This window comes from Petaurus breviceps, unplaced genomic scaffold (genome assembly GCF_028583685.1).
Source record: "Petaurus breviceps papuanus isolate PSGF00001 unplaced genomic scaffold, PetGlider_PUasm1.0 90925, whole genome shotgun sequence".
NCBI lineage: Eukaryota > Metazoa > Chordata > Mammalia > Diprotodontia > Petauridae > Petaurus > Petaurus breviceps.
In genome coordinates, this window is record NW_027187380.1 from 33,445,845 (window position 1) to 33,471,601 (window position 25,757).

Consider the following 25,757-nt stretch of genomic DNA (forward strand, 5'->3'; position numbering starts at 1 on the left):
CCCCATGCCTGGAAGGCTTTCCAACTTGGACTCTAAATACTGACTTCCTAGCTTTCTTTTAATTCCCAACTAAAATCCCACCTTTTCTTAGAAGCCTTTCCTAATGCCCCTTACTTCTAATGCTTTCCTTTTTATCCTGTATTTAGCTTGCTTTATATGTGTTGGTTTACGTTCTGTATCCCTCATTAGATTGTGAGCTCCTCAAGGTCAGGGACTCCCTTTTTCCTCTTTTTGTATCTTTAGCACTTAGTACTGGAACATAGCAGGCACTTAACAAATATTTATTGATTGATATTTATAGATTATCAATCCTGAATTTAAAATTACTCCATATATTTTCTGGATACCCATTCAACTAATCTATACTCTACAATTTACAGAATCTCTTGAATGAAAGTATCCTGAATAGAGAGACAGAGGACTATGAATAAAAAATGTAGCATATGCTGTTAGATGCAGTCACTTAGTTGGTGGTTTTGCTTGACTCTTTTTTCCTTTATTGCAAAACAGTTTTCTTTGTTACAAGTCAGAGTGCATGTATAGTATTTAAAAATGACTAGGATGTAGAAAAAAGGCATTAATAAAAGTCTTTTTGGGGGTTCTATTTTTTTTCCCTCTTTTGTTCTTTGAACATCTGCCTAGAATAGAGTTAGCTATGGAGTGGTAGTCTAAACCCTTGATCCTAGGGTGAGGTGTCAGAGTGAAAAGAGAAAATAGGTTTAAAAAATGTTGCTCCAAGGTACAAAATGATACTAAACAGTAGGCTTTTTCTCAGCTTAAAGATTAGAGTCATCTAGAGTATAATAATGCAGAAAAATCCTTAACTTCAGAAACCACTTTTTAGGAAGCAGGTCAGCTTCCTTCAGGTTCTATTGTTGGGGCTAAGAAAAAAACCCCCCATGCTTCAAATATATTTCTAGAATTGGTTCCTTTTACCTCCAAGCTCCAGGGGGCTTTATAGATTTCTCCTTCCTTTACATTTCTTTATCTTCTTATAAATGCTACACTTGAAAAACCCCAGTCTGAGAAGAAAAGCATGGCTTGACTTTTTCTATTATTAGGGCATGGGTTATAGACATGATTGGGATTCTTGACATTGGAATGACAGAGAGATGAAAACTTTCAGAACAGTTGGTTTCCAGAACAAAGATTTAGCTTCTGTAATAACCTCAAGAGAGCAAAATCAGGAAGGGAATATGATTAGTAGAGCTGTGTTATTTTACACACTCATGGAAATTAGAAATGAACTGATTTACACATATAAAAACAAGGACTATTCCCAGTAAATTAGTGGTCAAAGGATATGAACATGCAATTCGCAAAAAAAGCAATCTGTAAACAACTATATAAAAATCCTCCAAATCTCTAATAATAAGAAAAATGCAGGTTAAAGTAGCTCTGAACTTCTACCTCAAAGTTAGGTACACAAGACATAGCAGTCAATGACTAGAGTAATCTATTGTTTGATAAACCCAAAGACCCAACTTCTGGGATGAACTTATTATTTGACAAAAACTGCTGGGAAAACTGGAAATAGTATGGCAGAAACTAGGTATAGACCAACATCTTACACTGTATACCAAAATAAAGTCAAAATAGGTACACAGTTTAGATAAAAGCTGATACTATAAGCAAACTGGGAGAGCAAGGAATAGTTTATCTGTCAGATTTATGGAGAATGGAAGAATATATGACCAAACAAGAGATAGAGAACATTATGAAATGCAAAATGGATGATATCGATTACATTAAATTGAAAAGATTTTGCACAAAGCCATTGCAACTAAGATTAAGAGGGAAGCAGAAAACTGGGAAATTTTACAACTAGTGTCTCTTATAAAGGCCTCATTTCTAAAAGATATAGAGAACTAGCAAATTTATAAGAATATGTCATTCTCTAATTGATAAATGCTCAAAGGATATAAACAGGCAGTTTTCAGATAAAGAAATTAAAGCTATCTATAGTCATATGAAAAAATGCTCTAAATCACTATTGATTAGAGTGAATTGAAACAACTCTGAGGTATCCTATTACATCTATCAGATTGGCTAACATGACAAAGCAGGAAAATAATAAATGTTGAAGAAGATGTGGGAAAAATGGAATACAAATGCATTATTAATAAAGTTGTAAACTGATCCAACCATTCTGGAGAGCAATTTGAAATTATACCCAAAGGGCTATAAAACCATGCATACTCTTTGACCCAGCAATACCAGTTCTAGGTGTGTATCTCAAAGATATTTTAAAAATGGGAAAAGGACCCACATGTACGAAAATATTTATAGTAGTTCTTTTTGTGGTGGTCAAGAATTGGAAACTGAGGGAATGCCCATCAATTGAACAAGTTGTGGTATATGAATATAATGGAATACTGTTGTTCTATAAGTAACGATAAGTAATTGATAAGCAAACAGACTTCAAAAAAACCTGGAAAGACTTATATGAACTGATGCTGAGTGAAATTAGTAGAACGAGAACATTGTACACAGAACAGTCACATTGTGTAGACTGACTTTGATAGACTTAGCTCTTCTCAGCAATGCAAGGATCTAAGATAGCTCCAAAAGACTCATAATGGAAAATGCTATCCACATCTAAGAGAAAGAACTTTGGAGTCTGAATGCAGATGGAAGCATACTATCTGCTCTCCTTTTCTTTTGTTTTTTGTTTTGTTTTGTCTTTCTCGTTGTTCTTCTCATTAGCTCTAGTTCTTCTTTACATCATGACTAATGTGAAAATGTTTAATATGGATGCATAAGTAGAGTCTATATAAGATTGCACCCTGTCTTGGGGAGAGGAGAAGAAAGGGAAGGGAAACTCAGAATCTTATGGAAGTGAATATTGAAAACTAAAAGGAAATAAATAAATTTTAAAAAAATAAAGAAAAAAATTTTTTAATTTTACCTACCTCATACCCACCAGATAGAGATAAAAGTGAAAAGTTGTAGGAAAGACACACTAATTCTGGTGTTGGGGGTGGGGTTTTGGTGAAAATGATGCCAAAGAAAAAGAAAGAAAAGAATATCAATGAAGCATTTGAAAGAGTGCCCAGAAAAGAAGAGAAGGAAGTTCAAAGGAAGACACAGCTTTGTAGCTGAGAGTCTTGATCTCATGTGCAGTCATCTTTAAAAAAATGTTCTTTGTGTATATAAATATTTATATTTGTTACTATAAGTTCAGAGTGAAAAATTATATATGACAAGCCATTCAGTCCTTCCCTCGCTCAGATGTGATAGGGAATTTCCTATCATACTCTTTGGGTTGTGTACTGTTGAGATTCAAGGTCACTATTCCAAGTTTGTCCTAAGTTATATTTCTGACCTTTCAATACACTTTTTCCTGTTCTTTCAGGCCTTTGTCATACTGTTCATTACTATGCATTCACTGCATATAATTTTTCTTTCTGATATTCTTCATATCTATTTCTCATTTGTTTTCATTGATTTTTCTTTTGTGTGTTCTTAATCAATTAATTAGTAAATATTTACTAAGTGCCTATTATATTCTAGGCACTGTGCTAAGCTAAGGTGGTTATTGTATTTGCTCCCTTATTTTGAGTTAGTTTATGCACTTTAGTGAAGGCCTGTGGATATGGGGGGATATTTATATGCCATACTTAGACTGTGTTATTGGTATAGTTGTTTAAGTCTCTCTTGTTGAGATGACACCCCCCTCTGACCTATACTTTTTTTTTTTGGAGGGTAAAGGTAAGGCAATTGGGGTTAAATGACTTGCCCAAGGTCAAAAAGGCTAGTTTTTTGTGTTAAGTATCTGAGGCCCAATTTGAACTCAGGTCCTCCTGATTCCAGGGCTGGTGCTCTATTCACTGTGCAGACCTATATTTTTTAAGCTTTATCCTTAAATATTTGGCTTGGAATCTCTTACCTAACAGTATCTTAGGGTCTATGGAGTGTTGGACATGTTCCCTTAACACCAGGGAGACTTGAGGAACTCACCAAGTGTTCCTTTAACTCTCTGGCATCAGCAATGAAACTTTGAAAGAGAACCAGAACTCACATGTGATCATAGCTAATCTGTCTCTAGGCAGATTGGTCTTTTAACTCTTAATTTTGTGTGAACCTGGGGACAGAATATAGGGCACTGCAGTTAGTGTTAGAAGTGAGGAATCTTGGAACTTTATTTGGAAATGTATAGAACTGATGGCAGGCTACATTCAAATGGTAGTATTGAGAAGGACATATGTTACCCCAAGCCAGCATTGTCTCCAATGCATAGAGAGAAATACTGCATCAACTGCTTCTGAATTGGAAGGGGGCTGTTTGTGTTAAAAGAGGAGGTGGTATTTCTTCAGTAGAAATCTGCTTATTTTGTAGTTGACCAAAAAAAGGGGCCCTTTCTGAAATTTGTGTTTAGGGACCCAGAATTTAAACTTGTGTCATTACTCTCATATATTCTCCCTTTCTGCAGAAGAGGAGATATTTTCATTTAAATATAGTCCTGGGAAACTTCGAGGAAACCAGTATAAGAAGATGATGACCAAAGAAGAGTTGGAGGAAGAACAAAGGTAGGTTGTAATTCTCCCTAACCTGTGTGTTAAAGAACCTTTTCAGTTCTTCATGTAGTTTTGAGTATATTCAAGTTTCTGCCATGTTCTCTCAGGAGCCAAGAGGGAGATGGATCTCTGAATCCTCTGGGATATCCCCCTCTCCTACTTACCCAGTCTTATATTTCAGGGATTCTTTTCTATTAACTAATCTTTTCAGTTTTAATAATATTTATCCCTGAGAATTCTATGAGCATTTTTGCAAAAAAGAGCTTTGTTTATTATGCTAGGAGGCAACCTTTGAATTGAGGGGCAGGGCCAAGCTCATGGTATAGGTCAGAGTGTCTGCTCATGGGGGGGGGATTAGAAAACTGGGCTCATTTCTACTTCTCCCACTTCCAAAGCTTGTTGTTTATGAATAGGTCAATCCAAGTACCTCACTTACATGGGAAGCTTATGACAAAACCAGTTTATCACTTCAGTGCAGGATTCTTCTAGCTCAAATCAGATTATCAGATTGTGTTCCTTCCTTCCCATCTTTTTTTTTTTTTAAAGCAATCGGGGTTAAGTAACTTGCTCAAGATTAAATGACCAGTTATTTCTGGGTGTGGTGCTAAGTATCTGAGCCCAGATTTGATCCCCAGGTCATCCCGACACTGGAGCCGGTGCTCTTACTTGCTGAGCCACCTGGCCGCCCCTTCCTTCCCATCTTTATTTCATAAATCCCTCTCCCTCCTTTCCCAGTGCTAGAAGTGTAATCTTTTGTTCTAGACTGTGGCACTTGGAGGAAAGCTGCAGCTGCTCATATTTTCATTCCAGTTATTGTCCCACCCATTGGCTGAGGATCCATGGGATATCATCTTGTTATTTCATTTACCTTCACTTAGTCCTGCCAGGGCAGCTGTGGAGAATATTTGCAGGACTTGAGAAACAATGAGAAAAATCAGGGAGGGTAGTGACAAAGAAATGACTGTTTTAAAAACTCTTCAAATTTTCAACATGTGTACAAATGCTGTTATTCTACATTGGTGGCCCCTCTATATGCCCTTGGTTCATTTGGTAAAGTCAGGAGCATGTATGGTAGCTGTATAGATTGTTGGAGTCTTTAGCATTCCATAAGTGTTTGCTGTGATACTAACCCCTTCCCTATCATAAACACAACCACCGTAATCATGAAATGATGTTCCAGAGTTCAATTGGAGCAGAAGATGGTGGTGTTGCAATAATGCAAAACTAGGTAACTGTTTTTATTGTTTGTTAGGATGCTTTTCTTACCCACTCACCCCTCTAGCCTTTTCAAGTGTCAGAAAATATTGTCAATAATAAACACAGTGTTAGGGGTCTACTGTAGCCTTTGGCTCTTTAGCTTTTCCTTAGCAGCTCTTTCAAACTACTACCAGCATATGTTTCTCCATAGAATAAAATAATAAACACATCCAGGAGAGTAGCACCCCAAGTACCCCAACCCCCTCATTAGGCCATCTTTTCTAGTTCAGACTACCCTTTGCTTTCCCTCAGGTCTTAACCATGCTGCCTCTTTGGTCTTACCAGCTTTACTCCCTTTATATTACAGGATTGAGCTGACCTCTGACTTCACTTGCCTCTAGCAAGTACCTTAGTTCTACACCACAAATACTCTGCCAAATATTTTTGGTAAGGATACTGACTTCTTAGACTAGTGGTACTTCATTCATTGTCTGTGAATGTGTTACACAAAACTGACATAGTCTGTTTTTCCCTACTTCCTTCATAACCAATTAACAAACTATATCTCCCATCTGAACCTCATTTCATCCTTCATGAGCATCAAGAGTCACAAGCCAAAACAGAATATATAATCCCATTGACAGCTGTGAATGTTTATGGGATGTGTGATGACTCAGGTCCATATTCAGTCTTAATGGGACAGCTAGATGGAGGAGCTAGTCTGTTCTGGGATTGTTGTTCCTAGAGAAAACAAGAGAAGAATCTGGAGGATCATTTCACCATCACTATATTTGATAGGTATACCTCGCTTTATGTACATGCATGCTGGTGAGCACTGTCATGTGAGTGCATACCTGCACCCACTGGACAGATGGCCCTTTTGTATTGTTAGCTTTTCATTTTAATTCCTATGACGGCTGCATTTTACTAAAAGCAATAACAAAGAACGTTGCCACTACGATGTACTGTGGAGAAAGTACATTGCAACAGAAGCAAATTTTCATTCTCAAGGCTTTAATATAAATAAATGATGAAGGAGATAAGGCAGGGTTTGTCTCTCTCTTCCTGTAGATCAGAAAGAGGAGAGGCTACATTAAAGATATCAGAGGATCATATAATTTAGCATCAGGAGGAGCCTTAGAGATCATTTGGTTCAATTCCCCCATTTTTACATGACAACATTGCCTAAGAGGCTGACTGAGCTCAAATGATCTTTCTACTATAATCAAATTATTGTAGATTGAGGTTTGGAAAATAAGGTAATGTTGTCACCAGGTAATAGGAAAACCTGAATTAGGATTTTAGTAGAAATCTGGTCTTTGAAAGCTGTGGGCTTTAAGAAAGATCACTTCATTTGCACTTTCAAAGATTCTTTTCTTCCAGTCACTCACGTTCTTATCACCATAATTCCAGTCTCTCCTTGGCAGAGTGGGAGACTTGGGTAGTTACTCATAGTGTATGTTGAATAGTTTTGTTCCATTTTCAGTCTGCCCACAAAACCATCACTTCCCATGACTCTGTAAGGAAAGTGAAAGTGATTAGTAGATCAAGTCGATCAATCATTGTGTAAAATGAGCTGGAAGACTTACATCATATATACACACACACACATATGTACACATACATATGTATGTATGTATAGTTTCCATTACTGCCACCCTGGTCAGCACGAACCTTATGTTTTTAAGACATCTCTATGAGTATCTTCATATCTGTGTCTTTTTGTCTATAATGTCTGTTTTTTCTTTTCCCTCCCTTTCCTGCATGTGAGTAGTGAAGGTGGCTTTACTCCTGTGCTTCCTTGATTCCATATTACTCTCACTTGTTTTCCTTCACAGCTTGGGGATGCTTGGGGATACAGAGGCTAATAAGTTTGGCTTTTGTCTTCTCATCTTCTAGAGTATGATGGTTTTGTTAGGGGTGTAGAGGTCATTGCTACTGTTAGTCAATTAGTAAACATTTATTATGGTCCTACTATGTACCAGGTCCTGTGCTAGGCACCAGGAATGCAAATATCAAAAATGAAAGTCCATACTCGGAGAGCTTACATTGCAATTGGGAAATGAGTACATATATGTGATTTGTTGTTCTGTCACTTTCAGTCACGTCTGACTCTTTGTGACCCTTCAGCTCATTTTACAGATGAGGAAACTGAGGCAAACAAAGATAAGTGACTTGCCCAGGGTTACACAGCTAGTAAGTGTCTGATGCGGATTTGAACCAGCATTCTATCCATTGCACCACCATAAATAAAAGGAGAATAAATGCAAAGTAGTTAAATCAAAGGATTTGGGAGGGAGGGTACTAGCAGCTGGGGATCAGGAAAAGCTTATTCTAGAAAATGAGAGGTTCACTGAGTTAAGAGCAGAAGCTGGTGGCAATCATTCTGTTCCTTGAGAACTGCCTGTGCGAGAAGTACTTGTATTGCGAGGTTCAGGAGCAAAAGCAGCATATTTTAAAAGAGAAAAGGCAAGAGTTCAGGACAGCCCTTGATGAGAATCCATTGATCCCTACTGAACTCTGCAGGGAGCCCTTGATCCTTGAAGAGGTACCAGGATGATGAGTACCTCTGTGCAGGTGTAGAAAAGCCTAGAATCATGAACACTATATTCCAAGACCCCAGCTTGCCGTTCAAGATGTTCACTATTGAGTTGAAGCTGATCTTTCCTGATGATTCAGTAAACGAGCCAGTGACAACATGAAATAGGTGCTTTGGTTTGTGCCTGCAAACACAAGAGAGCCATGAATCTGTTGCTGATGTATGTGTGACACCAGTTGCCCTTATTGTGAGCCACCTGGTTCCACTGCATATTTCACACTGTAACATGGCAGTGAAGTGGCATCATATCTCTGTCCTGAACACAGCCTCAGAGGCCCTGCTTCACCTTATCCTTCATGGTCTTTCTTCCTGCCTAGCTAACAGCAAGTCTTAAGTATCCTCCAAATTCCCTTTCCATGTAAGGATGACAAGTAACCATGTCATCACCTTTGCCAACCAGGATGACTACATTTCTTTTTGGCATCACATGTAGCAGAAGCTAGATTACTGTCCAGTGGAGCTGATGGAAGTGGGGCCCAGATTTTAGATGAAGTTGCACATGATCCACTTGGACATTCTGGAAGCTGTAGCAGACATGGGATGGTGTTTGCACCGATATACCCACACAGCACACAAGAGGACCTTTCCTCAGTATGCCTTCCTAGACTACTTCCAGAAAAGAAATGCAGAGCCATCCCATAAATATGCACATATTCATGGGATCATGACAGGGACCCTGGGGGAACTGACCCTGTCTGAGGAGTGGCCAGCTCTAGTAATAGGTCTGGTAGAAGAGATCTTATTGCTGTTTTATATGGGACTGTAGTTAGGATATACCCACTAAAACATATGAAAGAAGAAATTTGGGATCTCTACCCTAAAAGGACTATGAACTGAGATTTCTGGAGATTAAGAAAGAAGAAGGAAGGAAGAAAAAGAAAAAAAGGGTGTTTGAGCTAAACTGGGTCTTGAAGGAGGAAAGGGGTTCTGTGGTTTGAGGCTAAGAAGGAATATATTCCAAGAGTCGAGGAAAACCGATACAAAGGCACAAAAGTGGGAGGTGGAGTATCATATGTAAGAAAGAGAAGGACAATTTGACTGGATTGGAGATGGAGATGGAGCAAGATACAATGAGATTGTAAAGATAGATTGGGGCCAGTTAAACAGAGAAGTTTATGTTTTAGCCTAGAATCAACAGAGAGCCACTGGTGTTGATTGAGTAGGCAGTGACATGATCGTTCTGTGCTTAAGGAAAACCACGTTGGTAGCAGTGTGGAAAACTGATAGGATTTGGGAGAGACTTAAGACAGGGAGGCTGTTTAGGATATTGTAATAATCTCTGTGAGAGTTGATGAGGGCATGAACTCAGGAAGTAGCTGTGTGAGTACAAAGAGGTATTTTTTTAAAGAGGTCTTTCAAAAAAAGTTTTATTTATTAAAAGATTAGCATTGACCATAAATCTGTCCTGTCAAATTTGCTTAGTAGCTATCTACATTTAAATTAATTTCAATGTATATAGAATCATTAATGTTTTTCAGTCACTCTTAAGTTTTTATAATAATTTGCTGTAAGCACATTCATTCTCACTTTTCTTTAAAGTTTCTGATCTTTAAAATTTTTTTAAACTTTGAAAATTTTATTTTTAACATTCAATTTAAAAATTGTTTTGAATTCTGAATTCCCTCCTACCACTCCCTCACTTATTGAGAAGGCAAGAAATGTGATATGCATGTGGAACCATGAAAAACATTTACATATGTTGCAAAAACAGCAAGAAAATTAAAAAAAATGTATTTACTTTTAGTTTACAACATTCAGTTCCACAAGCTTTTGAGTTCCAAATTTTCTCTCCCTCCCCCCACATGGCAGCATGAAATCTGATATAGGCTCTACATATACCTTCACAGCAAATATTAGTCAAGTTTTGAAGAATTAAAGCCAATGGAATGAACAATGAGAAAAAAGAAACAAAACAAAAAAGAGAGAGAAGCAGGTAGTTTGCTTCAGTCAGCATTCAGACTCTTAATTCTTTCTCTGGATGTGGATAGCCTTTTCCATCATTAGTCTTTTGGAGTTGTCTTATAGCCTTGCAAGCCAGAAAATTTTTCTTAAAAATGAAAAAATTATACTTCACTATACATTCAGACTCCAGTTCTCTCTTTGGAGGCAGATAACATTTTTTTCTTCATGGGTCATCATTGTGCCTTGGATCATTGTATTGATCAAAGTATCTAAATCATTCACAGTTGATTATTGTACAGTGTTGCTGTTATTGTGTATAATGTTCTCGTGGTTCTGCTCACTTCACTTTGCATGAGTTCATATAAGTCTTCCCAGGTTTTTCTGAAACCATTCTGTTTATCGTTTCTTATAGCACAGTAGTATCATCATAATCATATACCAAAGTATGTTCAATTGATTGACATCCCTTCAATTTCCAATTCTTTGCCACCACAAAAAGAGTTGTAATAAATATTTTTGCATGTATAAGTTCTTAGGAAGAGATCCTATAAAGGTAGAAACAGCAAGATTTAGCCACTGATTGAATAATTGGAATGAGGAAGAATGAGGAGTTAAAGATCATGCCAAGGTTAGAAACTTAATAGACTGGAAAACAGAAGTGCCTTAGACATAAATAATGAAGTTTGAAAGAGGGGAAGGAGGGTTTGGGGTAAAAGATGAGTTCATTTGTGGGCATGTTGAATTTGAGATGTCTCCACAACGTCTGGTTTGGAATGTCCAGTTAGCAAAGCAATTGGTGGTATGGGACCAAAGCTCAGGGCAGAGATTAGGGCTACATATATAGATCTGTGAATCATCTGCATGGAAATGATGATTAAACTCATAGGGAATGATGAAGTTACTAAGAGAGAGAAGAGTAGTAGGCCTGGGAGAGAACTTTGGCAGTTGAGAAAGAAACCTAAAGGGAGGTTGGAAATTCGAAAGGGGCAGGAGGAGGAAAGAAAAGGAGGAGTGCAGTGATTAAGGTTGGAGTCGGCTGGAGAAAACAGGAGACAGGATCAAACACACATGTGAGTGGGATAGAGAATAGACTAAGGAAGAATAAAAGGATAGTTTTGTTTCAATGAAGACCCAGTTGAAGCTGCATGATGTGAATTTATAATATACTCTGTTGGCACAGTTGTATGACTCTTCTAGCTCTTTGCAACAGCATTTGAATACAAATGAAGCAGACAATGAATAAAATGTGGGGGTGAGGTGGCAAAGGATGAGGGATGGTAGGGCAAGAAAGCACAGGATTTGAGAGTAGAGGAAAAAGCATAGCTTTGACAATTGAAGAGATATGAGAAGACACCCCCAACTTACCCCTTCATGGAGGCGGAAAGTATACAGGTATTACACATTGCAAATGTTTTTGGACTTTTTCATTGTATTGATAAGTTGTGTTAACTTTTCCCTCTCTAAAAATATTGATTATATGGGATGGCTATCTGGGAGGCAGGGGAGAAGGGATACTTGGGATAATTATAATGTAAGAAATAAAATAATAATAATAAATTCTTTAAAAAAAGAAAAGAAAGTGTAGCTGAATCGATTAACTATAGGATCAAGTTTGGGGAGGGAGACAAGTGAATTCTGAGTAGGAGTAATTAGCCTGAGAAAGTACTGAGGAGTAGAAAGATTAGAAGTTTAAATGAGGGTATAGAATGGATGAGACAAAAGAAGGGATAGGAAGTTATGGTCTGATGGAGGAATGTCATAATTTTTCATTAGAGAAGTGAAATTCTTGTGAGTAATGGTGAAATCCCTAGAGATACTAGTTTCTAGACCCTAGGAAAAGTCCTAAATTTGACTTAACATAATAGATATATAAATTTATGTGCATTTCTGCTAACCCCATTAAAATTGCTGCTCAGTGAAATGGATTTGTGGCCACTGTTTGGTCTGCCCTTGATGTCCCTACTTATCAGTTTTTTATTTCTTTCCCTTACTCATTTCAACTGTTTCCCCATATTTCTGTGCTCCCACAGTTTCAGACTGATAAATGAATGTCTCAGATGCCATATTTTTCAAGCTTTCTATAAACTTCGGTGATATTTAGTGGGTTATAACTTTATATCATCCCCAGAAATCTCAGTTCATAGTACTTTTAGGATAAAGACCTCAAATTATTTCTTTCATATGTTTTAGTGGGTATACCCTAACTACAGACTCATAAAAATTCAGATCTCTTCTACCAAAGACAGTGAAAGGAGGACCCCTCTAATATATAACTTTGAGGTATGTCAGACTTGAGGAGATTGAAGAGTGTACATCTTCATTCTACAGGTCGTATGTAAGTAAGATTGACTGGTGCTTAGTGGTAGATGCTTTGTCACTAATTAATAACCTTTTTTATCATTCAGCTCACCATTCTTTTTCTTTTTTGGTAAAATTTTAAGTTTATTTTAACCTTAAATACAAAATGAGAAAAAAAGAACATTTCCATGTACACAGCAGAACGTAAGAGAGGATTCAATATAAAACAATAAATTTCCATTTCAAGAAAACCTATATAATAAATACTACACATTATTTTCAGAGCTATCTAGCTTTTCTTTGCTTCCTTCTAGGTTTTCTTTTGTTCTGTGCTGTGTACTTTTTACTGTATTTTTTCCCCTCCTTCTCCCCCACCCTGCCCTAAAGAAGGCTACAGTTAAACACGTACCATTTCACACACACACACACACACACACACACAGAGGTATCTATAAACATATACATATATACATATATATACTTATACACACATATGTAAGACAGTATTATGCATATTTCCACTTGTCATCTTTTTTTCTGGAGGTGACTATCCCTCATAGCTCCAAGTTTTTTCATGTTTTTCTAAATCAACCAGCTCATCATTTCCTATACCATAGCAGTATTCCAACACAATCACATCTTATACGAGAGATTGTCTATGAAAGTTTTTCCCAGTTTTCTACAACCTCCTATTCTTTGCCATGTTAGTTTTGTTTCTATAAGAAATTTTAAATTTAAAATAACTGAAATTATCCATGTTACACTTCAAAAATTCTCTTACCAGGGCAGCTAGGTGGTGCAGGGAATAGAGCACCTGGCCTGGAGTCAGGAGGACCTGAGTTTAAATCCAGCCTCAGACACTTAATTAAAAAAAAAAAAAAACTAGCCATGTGACCTTGGGCAAGTCACTTAACCCCAGTTGCCCTCCAAAAAAAAAGCAAAAAAAATTCTCTTACCTTATAAGATCTGATACTGCTGAATCTCCTTCCTTTACATTTTTTTCTTCTGGTTTCTTTGAAATTCCTGATCTTATATTCTTCCAAATAATGTAATTCCAAATAATAAAAATAATTTAACTGGTATGGTACTGAATAGATTAGTTAGGTAAAATTGCTTTTTTTATTATATTCACTTTACCAATCCATGAACAATAAATATTACTTCAGTTATTTAAATCTGATTTTATTTGTATGAAAATTATTTTGTATTTATGTTTATATAGTTCCTGTGTCTGTTTTGGCAGGGGTACTTTCATGTGTTTTATATTGTCTGGTTATTTTGAATTGTCTAAAACAATACTGAATAATATTGGTGACACATAATGTAGTTTCCTTATTTTTTTCTTTCAATTAAATCTATGTTAGCTTTGACTTTGTCTGAGATCATGATTACTATCCCTACTTTTTTACATAATAAATTACCTCCATTCCTTTATTTATCTTGTATTTTTCATATTTTACCTTTATCATTCATTATTATTGTATTTTCTGAAAGCAACAAATTGTCAAATTCACATTTTTAATATGCTATCCATTTTCATTTTCTGGGCGAATTCGTCCCATTTACATTCTAAGCTAATGATTCCTCTTTCCTGTTTTTCCTCACTATCTTTCTTATCCTATTCACCCTGTCCTTCCTCACTTGCAACATTATTTTTCTCAGTCTTCATGTCTTCTCTGTCTCAGGTCTTCAGCTTTTTCTATGGGGTATGTTCACAGTGGTCCCATGTTTATATCTGCATCATAGGAGTTTGGAGTGTAAGAGATAGGAACTAAGTGGAAACCTTCTGGGTTTATATTGTTTGCTGGTACAGAGTGTCTTTAGTACTAAAGTAAATTGTGTCTAAATAGCCTAAGAAACTTAATCAAAGGTCTCTTTTTTTTCCTATTGCCTTCAAATATGGCCAGGTATCCCTCATCCTTTTAAAAATTTCTTATGTATTCTAATTAGGTTTATTGAACTTTTTTTTATAATCAGAAGTTGTCTCAGGAGAGCTGAAAATAGAATTGCTGAGGTTGTTTAGGTCCGTGTCTCCATTTGGATCTTTGCCATCTTTTTGGACATTGCAGAGGGGCCTGTGGTCTCAATCTGCTCGAGGGGAGTTACAGCTCCCCAGATGCCTCAGGGAGATTATGATACCCCTAAGCCTAGATGGTTATCATCTTTTCCTTTTTAGATGTATAGCAGTGGTTTTATAAAGTTTTATTGAATTTTCTGTTTCTTATATCCCCATAGTTTCCCCAAATATTCCTCTCATTTCCCCTTCCAGGGAGCTATCCCATATGACAAATAGTACTTTTTTAGAGATGAAAAAAGTCGTCACAGCTAATTAATACATTGAAAAAGTCTGAAAACATGTAATATCTATGGACCTCTCACTTCCAGGAAAAGGGTGACTTCTCATCTCTTGATTGTCCTGCTTCATCAGCGACCAGGAAGCAAAGTATAGTTATCATTTACTGATTTTGTATTCTTGTCTGTACCTAAGACAAGTATTTTAAAATTTTGAGGACATTTTGAAAAATAGCCCTATTGATTAATAAGAAGCCTCTTTGTGGGAATTCATACCAGCTCAGATGAATTCCTGTTGGAAATTTTATAGTATTAGTAATTAGAATATAATTTTAAAGTTGGCCTCTTGGTTTTGCCTTTACCTAAAAAAGCAGCGTGGATTGATTACATTTTTGCCAGATAGAAGACATGGCCCTTACTAGATTTCTAGATTTTCACATATCCTCTCTTTGACAGTTTTCATATAACACTAATTTGCAGGTCATGAAGTTGTTAGTTAAACAAGCCCTACAGAGAGATTTTTTCTATATAACAGAAGCCTAGGAATTCCATCAGTATTACCTTTTAAGACTTATTCCACTGCCCATCCATTCCTGTTATAAGTCTGTTGGCATAACTTCTTACTAGAAAACAGTCCTACAGAGTGCCAACCATGAAAAAAAAAGTTGCCTTATACACAACTAAATGGTAATTTTGAGAGATACCTACTTAACCATGCACATGGCTAATAGAAAGTGTTGTGTCTTTGGTAGGGCCTAAATCTTGCTTGTTACACAAAGTGGTAATTCCTTTTTCCCATAGTTTTCTGAGTTTGTATGTTTTTATAATTAACTTTCTTGTTTACATATCTGAAAGTCACTCTTTCACACCAAACTATTTCTAAGTGGCTTCAATCTGTGTATTTTACCTTCATTCAATTAATTAATCTGTGAGTAGCTAATCTGGATTGCTATGTGTTTTTCCCTCCAGGTTTGTTTTTTCATTGACTTCTTTCTTTTGAATACACTAAAATTTGGGCACCTTCCTGCTCTTAGTGTTTTAGTTACCCTTTCATGGTAGTATTTGTTGTGTCAACCCTAAAAATGTAATTGCCACTTCCCCTCAAAATCTTGAAATAATACCTATTTACATGAGGCCCCAGAAATCTAGATCAATGTAGTTGTGTAGGACCTTCCATTCCAAGTAACTGAAAGCACTTTACACAATCCTTTTATTTATTTTTCATCATTTGCCTGTAAAGATATAGATGCTGAGTTTTTCATTGTCTCCCTATTTTCCAGATTAGACAAATTATTAATGCTGTTATTTTTCCCAAATGATCCTGAGAGCTCTGGTATTGGGTTCCTTTATTCCTGCATGCTACTATGATTATAAAACAAGTTTTTGGATAGAAGATATAGACTTTAGGGACTATGGAAAGATAGATATGTATAGTAAGGAGTTAAATTAGAAGTCTAACAGGTATAGTTCAGTATATATCCTATATAAGTAGCCTGCTGCCTTAAGCAGTGGGTATATGTGGACATAGGGGAAAAGGCTAGGCCAATATTCGAAAATAATGTAGGAAGGTAGTTAACTACTGAGACTTTATGGTAGTCACTTAACTTTGTACTTGTCTAAGCCAGACTATGAACTAGAATAATTAATAAAACACTGCAGGGAGGTAGTTAACTATTGAGCAAATTTCCACCATAGTGCCTGTGTCAAGTTCTCTGAACTTTGATTTCCTTATCTGTAAAATAGACATAATATTACTTCCTCGTGGCATTTCTCCGAGGAAGACATTTTTAAATCTTTAAAGTACTACGTGAAAATCAGACAATCAATAAACACCTGCTATGTATGTACCAAGCACTGTACTACGCACTGGGGATACAAAAAGAGGCAAAAGATAGCCTCTGCTTTCAGAGGAACTTACAGTTTAATGGAGGAGATAACATGCAAACAAATATAAGCTATATACAGGATAAAGAGGAAATAATTAGCGGAGGGAAGGCACTGGAATTAAAAGGGGCTGAGAAAGGCTTCCAACAAAAGATGGGACAAAGAAGCCAGGTGGAGCTGAGGAGGGCGAACATTTCAGGCATAGGAAACTGCCCAGAGCAGAGAGATGGAGTGTTGTATTTGTGGAAGTCACTGGTCTAAAGAGTACACGGTGAGAAGTGAGATATAAGAATCCTGGACAGATAGAAGGGGACTAGGTTATGAAAGTGAAATGATCAGACCTGTGGTTTAGGAAAATCTCTTTGGTGGCTGAATAGAGGATGGATTGGAGTGGGGAGAGACTTGAGGCAGGCAGACCTACTAGCAGGCTATTGCAGTAGGCCAGTGATGAGGGCCCCCTCTAGAATGGTGGCAATGTCAGAAGAGAGAAGGGGGTATACTCAAGAAATGTTGCAAGGGTGAAATACATAGGCCTTGGAAACAAATTAGATATGAGGGGTGAGAGATAATGACAAATACAGGATGACTCCTAGGTTTTTATCCTTAGGAACTGGGAGGATGAGATTGTCCTCTGCAGTAATAAGGAAGGTGTCTGTGGCGTTAATTAAATCCATGGGAGCAGATGAGTTATTGAGTATGAGTTTTAGTTGTAAGATGTCGCCCCACTCTAGCATGCTTTGCTAATGGAAGCTTTTCCAGGCACCATAAATGTTTGATGCCTAAACTGTGGTTCAGTATCCTACTCCCTATCCTTTCAGCTGCAAAACCTATAGATAAAAAAATGAGTATCAAATACTGAACTATATAACTATTACCTGGTATGAGTGGGTAGGTGGAAATTCTTTCATTGTGTAAACATTTCTGTCTTTCTCTATTTTAGAGCATAGAAATATCCAACATTTTTCATTTATTTTGTTTATCCCATTTTTTACCTGTGCCTCTTAAAATAAATTCTTCCTTGCTTACCCTAAATTTTTCCAATTTTTTTCCTCATTCATTTGTTCCATTTTTTACCCATGCTTCTTAAAATAGTTGTTTTCTTGTTTGCCCTACATTTTTCCTCCATAGATGTCTAATCATTTAGTGTTTACTCATCACCAGATTTCTTGAAAATGATATCTACATTTCATTCATTCAACAAGAATTTATTATGAGCCTGTTAGGTACCAGGCATTACAGAGAAGCTAGAAATACAAAGAAAAAAAATCAAAACAATCCTTTATCCTCAAGGAACTTACATACACAAAGAAAAATAAATACAAAGTATATAAAGTAATATCCAGGGGAGAGGACAAAAGGAGTCAGGTTAAGTGGCACTTCGGTAGAGTCACAGGTCAAAAATGGGACAAATATTTTTACATGCAACTGGGAAATAAGATATACAGGCACTGGGGTATAGAAATCCATCTTGCCTTACTAGAAAGTTGGGGGGGAAGGGGGAGGATATAAGAGAGAACAGGTTGGAGAAGGGGTATTCTGTAGGCTCGCTATTTTGGGGTGAGGGTAGGGGAAATGCGGGGAGAGAAATTTGTAACTCAAAATCTTGTGGAAATGAATGCTGAAAACTAAAAACAAATAAATAAATGGGGAAAAAGATAGGACAAATAAAATTAACAAGGAAAAAATTTGGAAAGAGCAAGAGCTTGATGGAGTGTGTTCCAGACTTGTACATTTATTTCAGCACAGAGACTGTCAGGGAAGGAATGGAGTGGGGGAAGGCAGGGGGGAGACAGCCTCTGCAAAGGAAATAGCAGGGAGGACCAATCTGGCTGGAGTGTCAAGTTCATGAAAGAGAATAAGGTGCAATAAGCCTAGAAAGGGAGATTAGAAAGAGGTTTCGAAAGGCTTTAAATATGAACAAAGGAAGGTAACGTCCAAGAGGGAACCACAGGAGCTTTGTAAGGAGGAGTGAAAGTTCTTTCTGTCCCCAGGTATTGAGCATTGCAAGCTTTTTTTTTTCTTTTTGAAGGGGGGAAGCAGGGCAATTGGGGTTAAGTGACTTGCCCAAGGTCACATGGCTAGTAAGTTTTAAGTATCTGAGGCTGGATTTGGACTCAGGTCCTCCTGACTCCAGGGCCAGTGCTCTATTCATTGCACCATCTAGCTGCCCTGCATTGCAAGCTTTAGGTATCCCCAAGCCTGACTCTGATTCACACTGAGAGGGTACATACTGTCTTGTTTTGCATGTATTCACACTGGTTTTTCTAACCAAATTCCTGTTGTTCAGAGGTTACTGGCTATCTTTTTGTGTAATCTTGGGGTAAGTGAAGGTTCTTAGTCTAGTTTCTCTTTTAATTTCTTGGTCATTATTGGTCTGGTGTAATTGTTAGGTCTTTGCTAGAATACTTGTGTGTAAATTAGGCTCCTCTGTGACTCTTCGTTCAGTCATCCTAACCAGAAATCTCTACTCTTTCTTCTTGATAGGGTTAAAAAAGAACAGCTGGCTGCCATCTTCAAACTGATGAAGGACAACATGGAGACTTTTGGAGAAATGTCTGATGGAGATATGCAGGAACAGCTCAAGCTTTATGATATGTAGGCTCAAAAACAACAGAGCTCTCCAACAGCTGCTGCCTTACTCTGCAACAAGACTTTGAAGACAATTGTACTGTGACTGTTATTAGAATAGAAACCCTTGTTTTCAGATTTTTGTAGGGTTAAATACATATATATGCATATATATATACACACATATATTTTTGAATATGCTATTTATATCTCATCTCATAGGGGTCAGTAATACTCCCCACAGGGGGAAAGGAGTGGGCAGACCCTGTTAGCTGAGTTTCTCTCCCTATTGCTTGTTGTTAAGGTTTGGCCTATGTGACATAATTAGTACACATACCTTATCTTCTGACTTGAGCTAAGAAATTCCTCATGTTAGTTCCAAGATAGACATTAATAATATGGGACCAGATTAGATGATGCTAGATAGAGGGCTGACTCAGTCCTAACTCCTGACACACTAGTAAGTCGTTTGGGAGGATCTAGGGGTGCTGAAGGATATAGTATCTTTACTATTAGCATCCTTATAAGGCTTTTACAGGGTTCTGGTCTAAGAATTTTTTTGAGGGTCTGATGTCCATTTCTTCCTAGATAGTCTAAAAGTCTATTTCAAAGACTAATCCTCCTCAGTAGATCAAAATAAAGGTACTAGAAATGATGTTATGGGAATCTGTTCTGGAGCAGCTAGGTGACAGTGAATAAAGCACCAGCCCTGGAGTCAGGAGGACCTGAGTTCAAATCTAGCCTCAGGCACTTAACACTTACTAGCTGTGTGACCTTGGGCAAATCATTTAACCCCAGTTGCCCTGCCTTCCCCCCTCCAAAAAGACAAAAAAAAAAAGAGTCTGTTTTATGTTATTTCTAGTCCTTGTTCAATTCAAGTGTATGGAGAGTACCTACAATATGCTAGGCACTGCAGGCATACAAAAGAGACAAAAGACATGGCATTTGACCTGGAGCAACTGCCAATCTCCAAGGAAAGAAATGACCCCAGTATAGAACAGTAGAGATAAAATATCATCTGTACAGGATCTCTTCTGATGGCTCATTGTGGCGTGGAAATGACCCTTGGTTCTTGAAGGTTCTTCAGGTGGGAGCTGGGGGAGGAACTCATTTGTGTGATCTGGGCCCCAGTCCAGATGTGTCTGTAGAGATTCATCACTAGCATGGATGCAGATTAATGAATTCATTAGCCACAGCAACTCTTAAAGACTATCTGCCAAGATGTAATAGTAGCTAGCGTTTTTTATAGTACCTTAAGGTTTGCAAAGAACTTTACATATTGACAGAAGCACCCACATTGTTAAAATCACAAAACCGTTCAAGTGTAAGTGCATCCACTTTTCTAGTTAGTTTCAATAACTGCCATTTACAATTCTGGCTCGGAAGCTGAAAGATGCCTTTATTCAGAATGGGATCCCTCAGGTCTGATTGCTAAACTGTGTCAGTCAAGTTGCTGCAATCATTTCCCAGCAACCAGTGATTCTGTCATGTTTGCACTCATGCTCCAGCATGTTTTTATTACATTTTTGTCTGCCTGCTTCATGTGCAGCTTTTCCAAGTCACCTCATCCATAACATGGAGCTACTGTTTAGTGAATTATGACTCTCATGCACTAAACTAATAAACAACTTTGAGTTCATTTTTCTGGTTATCAGTTTACTTTTGCCTCACTGATGGAAAAAGCAGGCCCTTCATGGCCAAAACAGCCCTCTCAGAACTAACTCTCAAATAGGCATATGTTTTCAAATAAAGTATGTGGCATGTCCCATGTTGATTATTTCTTTTTTTCTTTAAAAACTACTGTTTGTTATATAGGATGACTCTCTGGGAGGAATACAGGGAAATAGATGAATGCTGGAAGAAATTCTGGTGATATAAAAAAAAAGATATAAATAAAATTTGTAAAAAGGAAAGTTGCCTAATTAAATGCCAACAAAACATTTAATGGAATGTATGAAAATGGTAAATGGAGTGTGAATGTTTATTTAAGTTTTCTGGGTTATTTTAAATTTAGTATATGTTAACAAATAGAACATTTCTGAATACAAAAAACTCCTAAAAAAGAGCATTGATTGCCTTTGAAACTCCTTATCTCCTTTACATACATTCTATTTCTTTTAAAAATGTCATAAATCCCACATATTACTTTCAAAGCTATCTAGTTTATGTTTCCCTCTTAACATTTTTTATTTAAAAAAATATGCTTCAGAGGCCCTTTTTTCTTTCTTTTCTTTGTCTTTTTTTTTCTTGGCATCCCTATCATCACCATTGCCCTTCTTCCACTTACACTACTCTACCAGTTTTTAAAAATCGTAACAAACATGTATAACAACCTCTTTGACATCCACACAGAAAAATATCCCTATGTAGTAGGCTGTAAGTGCAAAAGTGAGATGAGACCTGTGATAGGCTAAAAGAATGTGAAGTTTGATGTTGATGTTGCATAAAAGACTTATTTCAGTTGGTTGGGGTCAAAAGTAGAGAGAGAAGCTCCAGAGAGAAGTACTTGTGAATGATGGACTACAGCCCTAAGAGTTGTGGACATGTGTGGCCTATTATGTTCCTTAGCTTTCCAGGGCTTGTAACTAAAGACTATTGGGAACATATCTCCCATAAATGGGACTGGTTTCCCCTTCCTGGTTTGAGCTAAGATCTTATTTCACTCCAAGATGAAGCAAGATCAATTAAAAATATATTTTATTGATATCTTTTGCTTTGATCTCATTTAGATTTCCCCTTGTATCACTTCCCTTTCCCCTTCCAGAGCCATCCCCTAAGGGTAGGCAAACTATATCTTGCCTGGTCTTTTTTTTGGTATAGCCTGTAAGCTTAGGATGGTTTTTACATTTTAAAATTTCAGTATGTCTAGAAATAGGTAGTGGGACAGATCTAGTCCACAGGCCATGGTTTGCCAACCTCTCTCTATATATAACAAAGAATTTTTTTTAAAACAAAAAGAAGAAAAAAATTCAACAAAATAATCAGTGCATTGAAAAAAATCTGACATTCTATGTAGTATTCTACACTCATGGACTACCCACCTCTATAAAAGAGTGGAAGAGAAATGTCATCTCATATCTTTTGGGAACAACCTTGTTCTTTATAATTTTACATTTATATGTATATTCTTTCCACTTGCATTGTTATAGTGTGTTGTGTGTGTGTGTGTGTATACATATATATATTTTTCTGGCTCTGTTTACTTCATTTTTATCAGTTTGAGCATTTCCAAGATTCTCTTTATCCATTATAATAATCATTTCTCATAATAATATTCAATTAAATTCATGTAGTCCAGTTTGTTTATCCTAGCTAGTGGCCATCAACTTCTCCCTTCCTTCTCTCCCTAAAGTTTTTGCTACCACAAAAAGTACAGGTACAAAAATGGAGTCTTTCTTGTTGTATCTCCTTGAGGTATGTGCCCAGCAGTGGAATCTCTGGGTCAAAGGGTATGATCATTTTAGTCACTTTATTCACATAATTTCAAAATATCTTCCATAATAGTTGTACTTACAGCAATGAATTCATGTGCCAGCCTTTCTGCAACCCCTCTGACATAGATTATCCCCATCTTTTGTCATCTTTTCCAATTTTCTTGGTGTGAGGTAAAACTTCAGGATTATTTTGATTTGCATTTCTCTTGTTATTATTAGTGAGTAATAATTAGTTATTATTATAATAATTAGTTATTATTAGTAATAATAATATAATAATTATATATTATATATAATAATAACTAATTGTATAATAATTAGTTATTATTAGTAATAATTAGTTATTATTATTAGTGAGGTAGGGCATTTCTTATATGGTTCTTTATAACACAAAATTCTTCTTTTGAGAACTGTTCACTCATATCAATTGACCATTTTGTTTATTGGGGGAAGCTTATTTGCATTCTTTGGCATATTTTAATCAAGTGGAGCTCTGATTTCTCTTTGCTATGTTGCTTTAATGAATGGGTTTACTCAATATTCACTATTTTTGATGATCTTTTGTGTAACTAGCATTGGTGAGAAGAGGATAAGTTGTAGCTTATAACCCAAGGGCTATCTTCCACATTTAGAGCACTCAGGGCCATGGCTTTTGTTCTGAACCTATTGTAACCCTAAAATAGAAATAGTTGGTGGAAGATAGGTCCAGCCCTATACCTCTCTTAGAGAATGTAGGGAAGATTGCCCTATCTTGGTGGTCCTGAACTGCCTCTACTCCAGGTAGGCTGCTATGGCAGCATAGTTCACCAACTGTGATAAATAGTTCAGACCTCAGATCATATCTATGCCATTCATAACACAATCTATATTTTAAAATCCACACTCACATATAAATCTTAAGCACAGTCAAGCAAACCAGTACCACCCCTGCCCCATTGACTATATCTTAAAATTTATGTTTTTACTTAAACTTGCACTTTGAGTTCATAGAAATAATTGACTTTTTGTATATCACTAATGTAGCCTGGGGTTGTCAGGGCATGCCCAGTTTGCCTACCATGGAATCATCTTGAGGGGTCTTTGGAGCATATCTGGTTTGTCCAACATGGAGGCTTCCGAGTCCCCTACCACCTGGATCAGTGTAGCCTCCTTTGATTGGCCACCTGTATCTGGTGAGGCTGAACTTGGCCTCTCTTTTTCCACTGCCCTCTCTGCTGCTTTTCTTTTCAGCCACTCTTATCTGCTGTGTCCAGAGGGTGCCCAGCATGGGTGCTATGAACGATAAGAGTGAGCAGGGGAAAGTCTTCCTTCCCCTGCTCTCCTTTTCTCACCTTGGCTCTGGGGATTGGACTTGAGGGTGCTTGTTTCTATTCTGTGTTGCTTGTCTTCAATTTCAGATGCCAGAGATGGTCCCCGTGGGACTCAGTAGCACAAGCCATGGCAACTGTGGAGCCAGTATTGCTAGTGGGATGGTGCAGCTCAACATGGAACCCTGAGAAGTCAAGGTTCTTGGCATTCAAGCCCAAAGAGAGTTTTACACTTGGAACTAGAACAGTACTCTACAGAAATGAGCTAAGCTATGAACCTAATCCCTTTTCCCTTTCCAGAGACTGAGGTGGTACAAAAGTGTGTGTGTGTGTGTGTGTGTGTGTGTGTGTGTACACACATGTGCAGGGATTATGCTTCCCATGTGTTTGGGGGAGTAAATTTGTATATTTGTGATAATATCTTCTGTAGTAAATATTTCTGTGCAAAAGAAAATCCAGTTGTTAGTGGCTGATAGAACCTGGGTACAGGAGACCCTCCTTACATTTGGGGGGACACAGTTGGTGGGAGCTGGAACTAATGGCAAACAACCCTGGGAAAGTGGTGAAATTACCTAACTGGTTGTCAGATGGTAGGGGTCATTTGTATACTAACAAATGCCAACAGGGAAAAGATAAAGAATTGAAATTCCATTCAAATAACATAACACTCTCAGTAGACAAGATCAGTGCTAAAATCTCATGGTGACGATTTTTTTTGCCTAAAAGAATATGGAGGAAATACTGGACAATTTGGGGACCAGGGTAGGATTTAAGGATCTAATACTTTGGAACTAGATTGAGAAGAAAGGATTGGGATGGCTCTGGTTCTTTCTCAGTGGCAGTGGCTGCAGCAGCTGAAATGGCAAATAAGTAACATCCAGTGGTGGGGTGGTGATGGTGGGGGTGGGGGTGGCCTTGGCATTGGTTGCAGTAGTTTTATGGTTTTCCCTCTTAGGCATAGGAGGAGGAGAAAAAGGGAAGGCAGGAATATTTCAGAGGTATAGGAACTGCTTAATCATGGCAGCTCATCTGTGTGGCTGAATCACCTTTCAGTTTACATATATATATACTTTGCAGAGTAATTGATCGTTCTTCATAAAATTACTTCCTCACTTCGATTTATTTATTCACACATAGACCCATTGTGGTTAGCTATTTTATTTTTATTGACTTTTATTTCTTTTTTATAAAAGTTAGTGAGCCAAGATATGCATTTGTGTGGATGCTTTTTGCTGCATTCTAAGAGTGAAAGGGTTGTATTTGATGGAGTAATTCAGAGGGAGTATTAGCTGGAAGAGTCCATTTTTAGTCTGGAGGTTATCAAGCTATAGTTTTGGTTTATGAATAATTTTGTAACTCTCCTAACAAGCAGAACCTTAAAACCTGAATTCAGATATTTAGTTTGATTCCCTAATAGAGGACTGATTTTATTGTAACCAGGAGTATAGTTGAGAGCATGATCACAAGCCTGGGGCTCCCACTAAACTTCTCCTGCTCTGACCTTGAAGGACTGAGGAGAAAAAAAGAAGGGGAGTAAGAGATGAGAGTCTTGCCTTTTAGCTATTCTAATAGGAGGGGTCTTTGAGGATTTCAAACTAGACCGTCTTCCCTAAAAGGAGGGGAGAGGGTGGAGCAGGCTTTTAACCAACCTAACTTTTGTTCTCCATAATGAGACCTAGTGTTAAAATAGCTCTATCTATCTATCTATCTATCTATCTATCTATCTATCTATCTATCTATCTATCTATCTATCTATCTA

General features: G+C 37.2%; 1 protein-coding gene and 1 long non-coding RNA gene across 3 annotated transcripts in view; one reads left to right on the forward strand and one right to left on the reverse strand.

The window, feature by feature from the left end:
• The window catches only part of MXRA7 (matrix remodeling associated 7), a 44,547-nt gene extending 23,377 nt beyond the window's left edge, over nucleotides 1–21,170 (forward strand). The window contains exons 3-5 of one of the 2 annotated variants that reach the window (XM_069076769.1): nucleotides 4,433–4,529; nucleotides 6,082–6,161; nucleotides 19,174–21,170. In XM_069076769.1, coding sequence (XP_068932870.1) covers nucleotides 4,433–4,529; nucleotides 6,082–6,115 — 131 coding nt within the window. In that variant the 3' untranslated portion in view covers nucleotides 6,116–6,161; nucleotides 19,174–21,170. The remainder of the gene's footprint in view (nucleotides 1–4,432; nucleotides 4,530–6,081; nucleotides 6,162–19,173) is intronic. The other variant, XM_069076768.1, reaches the window with a different exon arrangement.
• LOC138152690 (uncharacterized) overlaps nucleotides 6,712–25,757 on the reverse strand; it is a 39,706-nt gene continuing 20,660 nt past the window's right edge. The window contains exon 3 of the long non-coding RNA XR_011166174.1: nucleotides 6,712–7,231. This is a non-coding gene — a long non-coding RNA (uncharacterized lncRNA). The remainder of the gene's footprint in view (nucleotides 7,232–25,757) is intronic.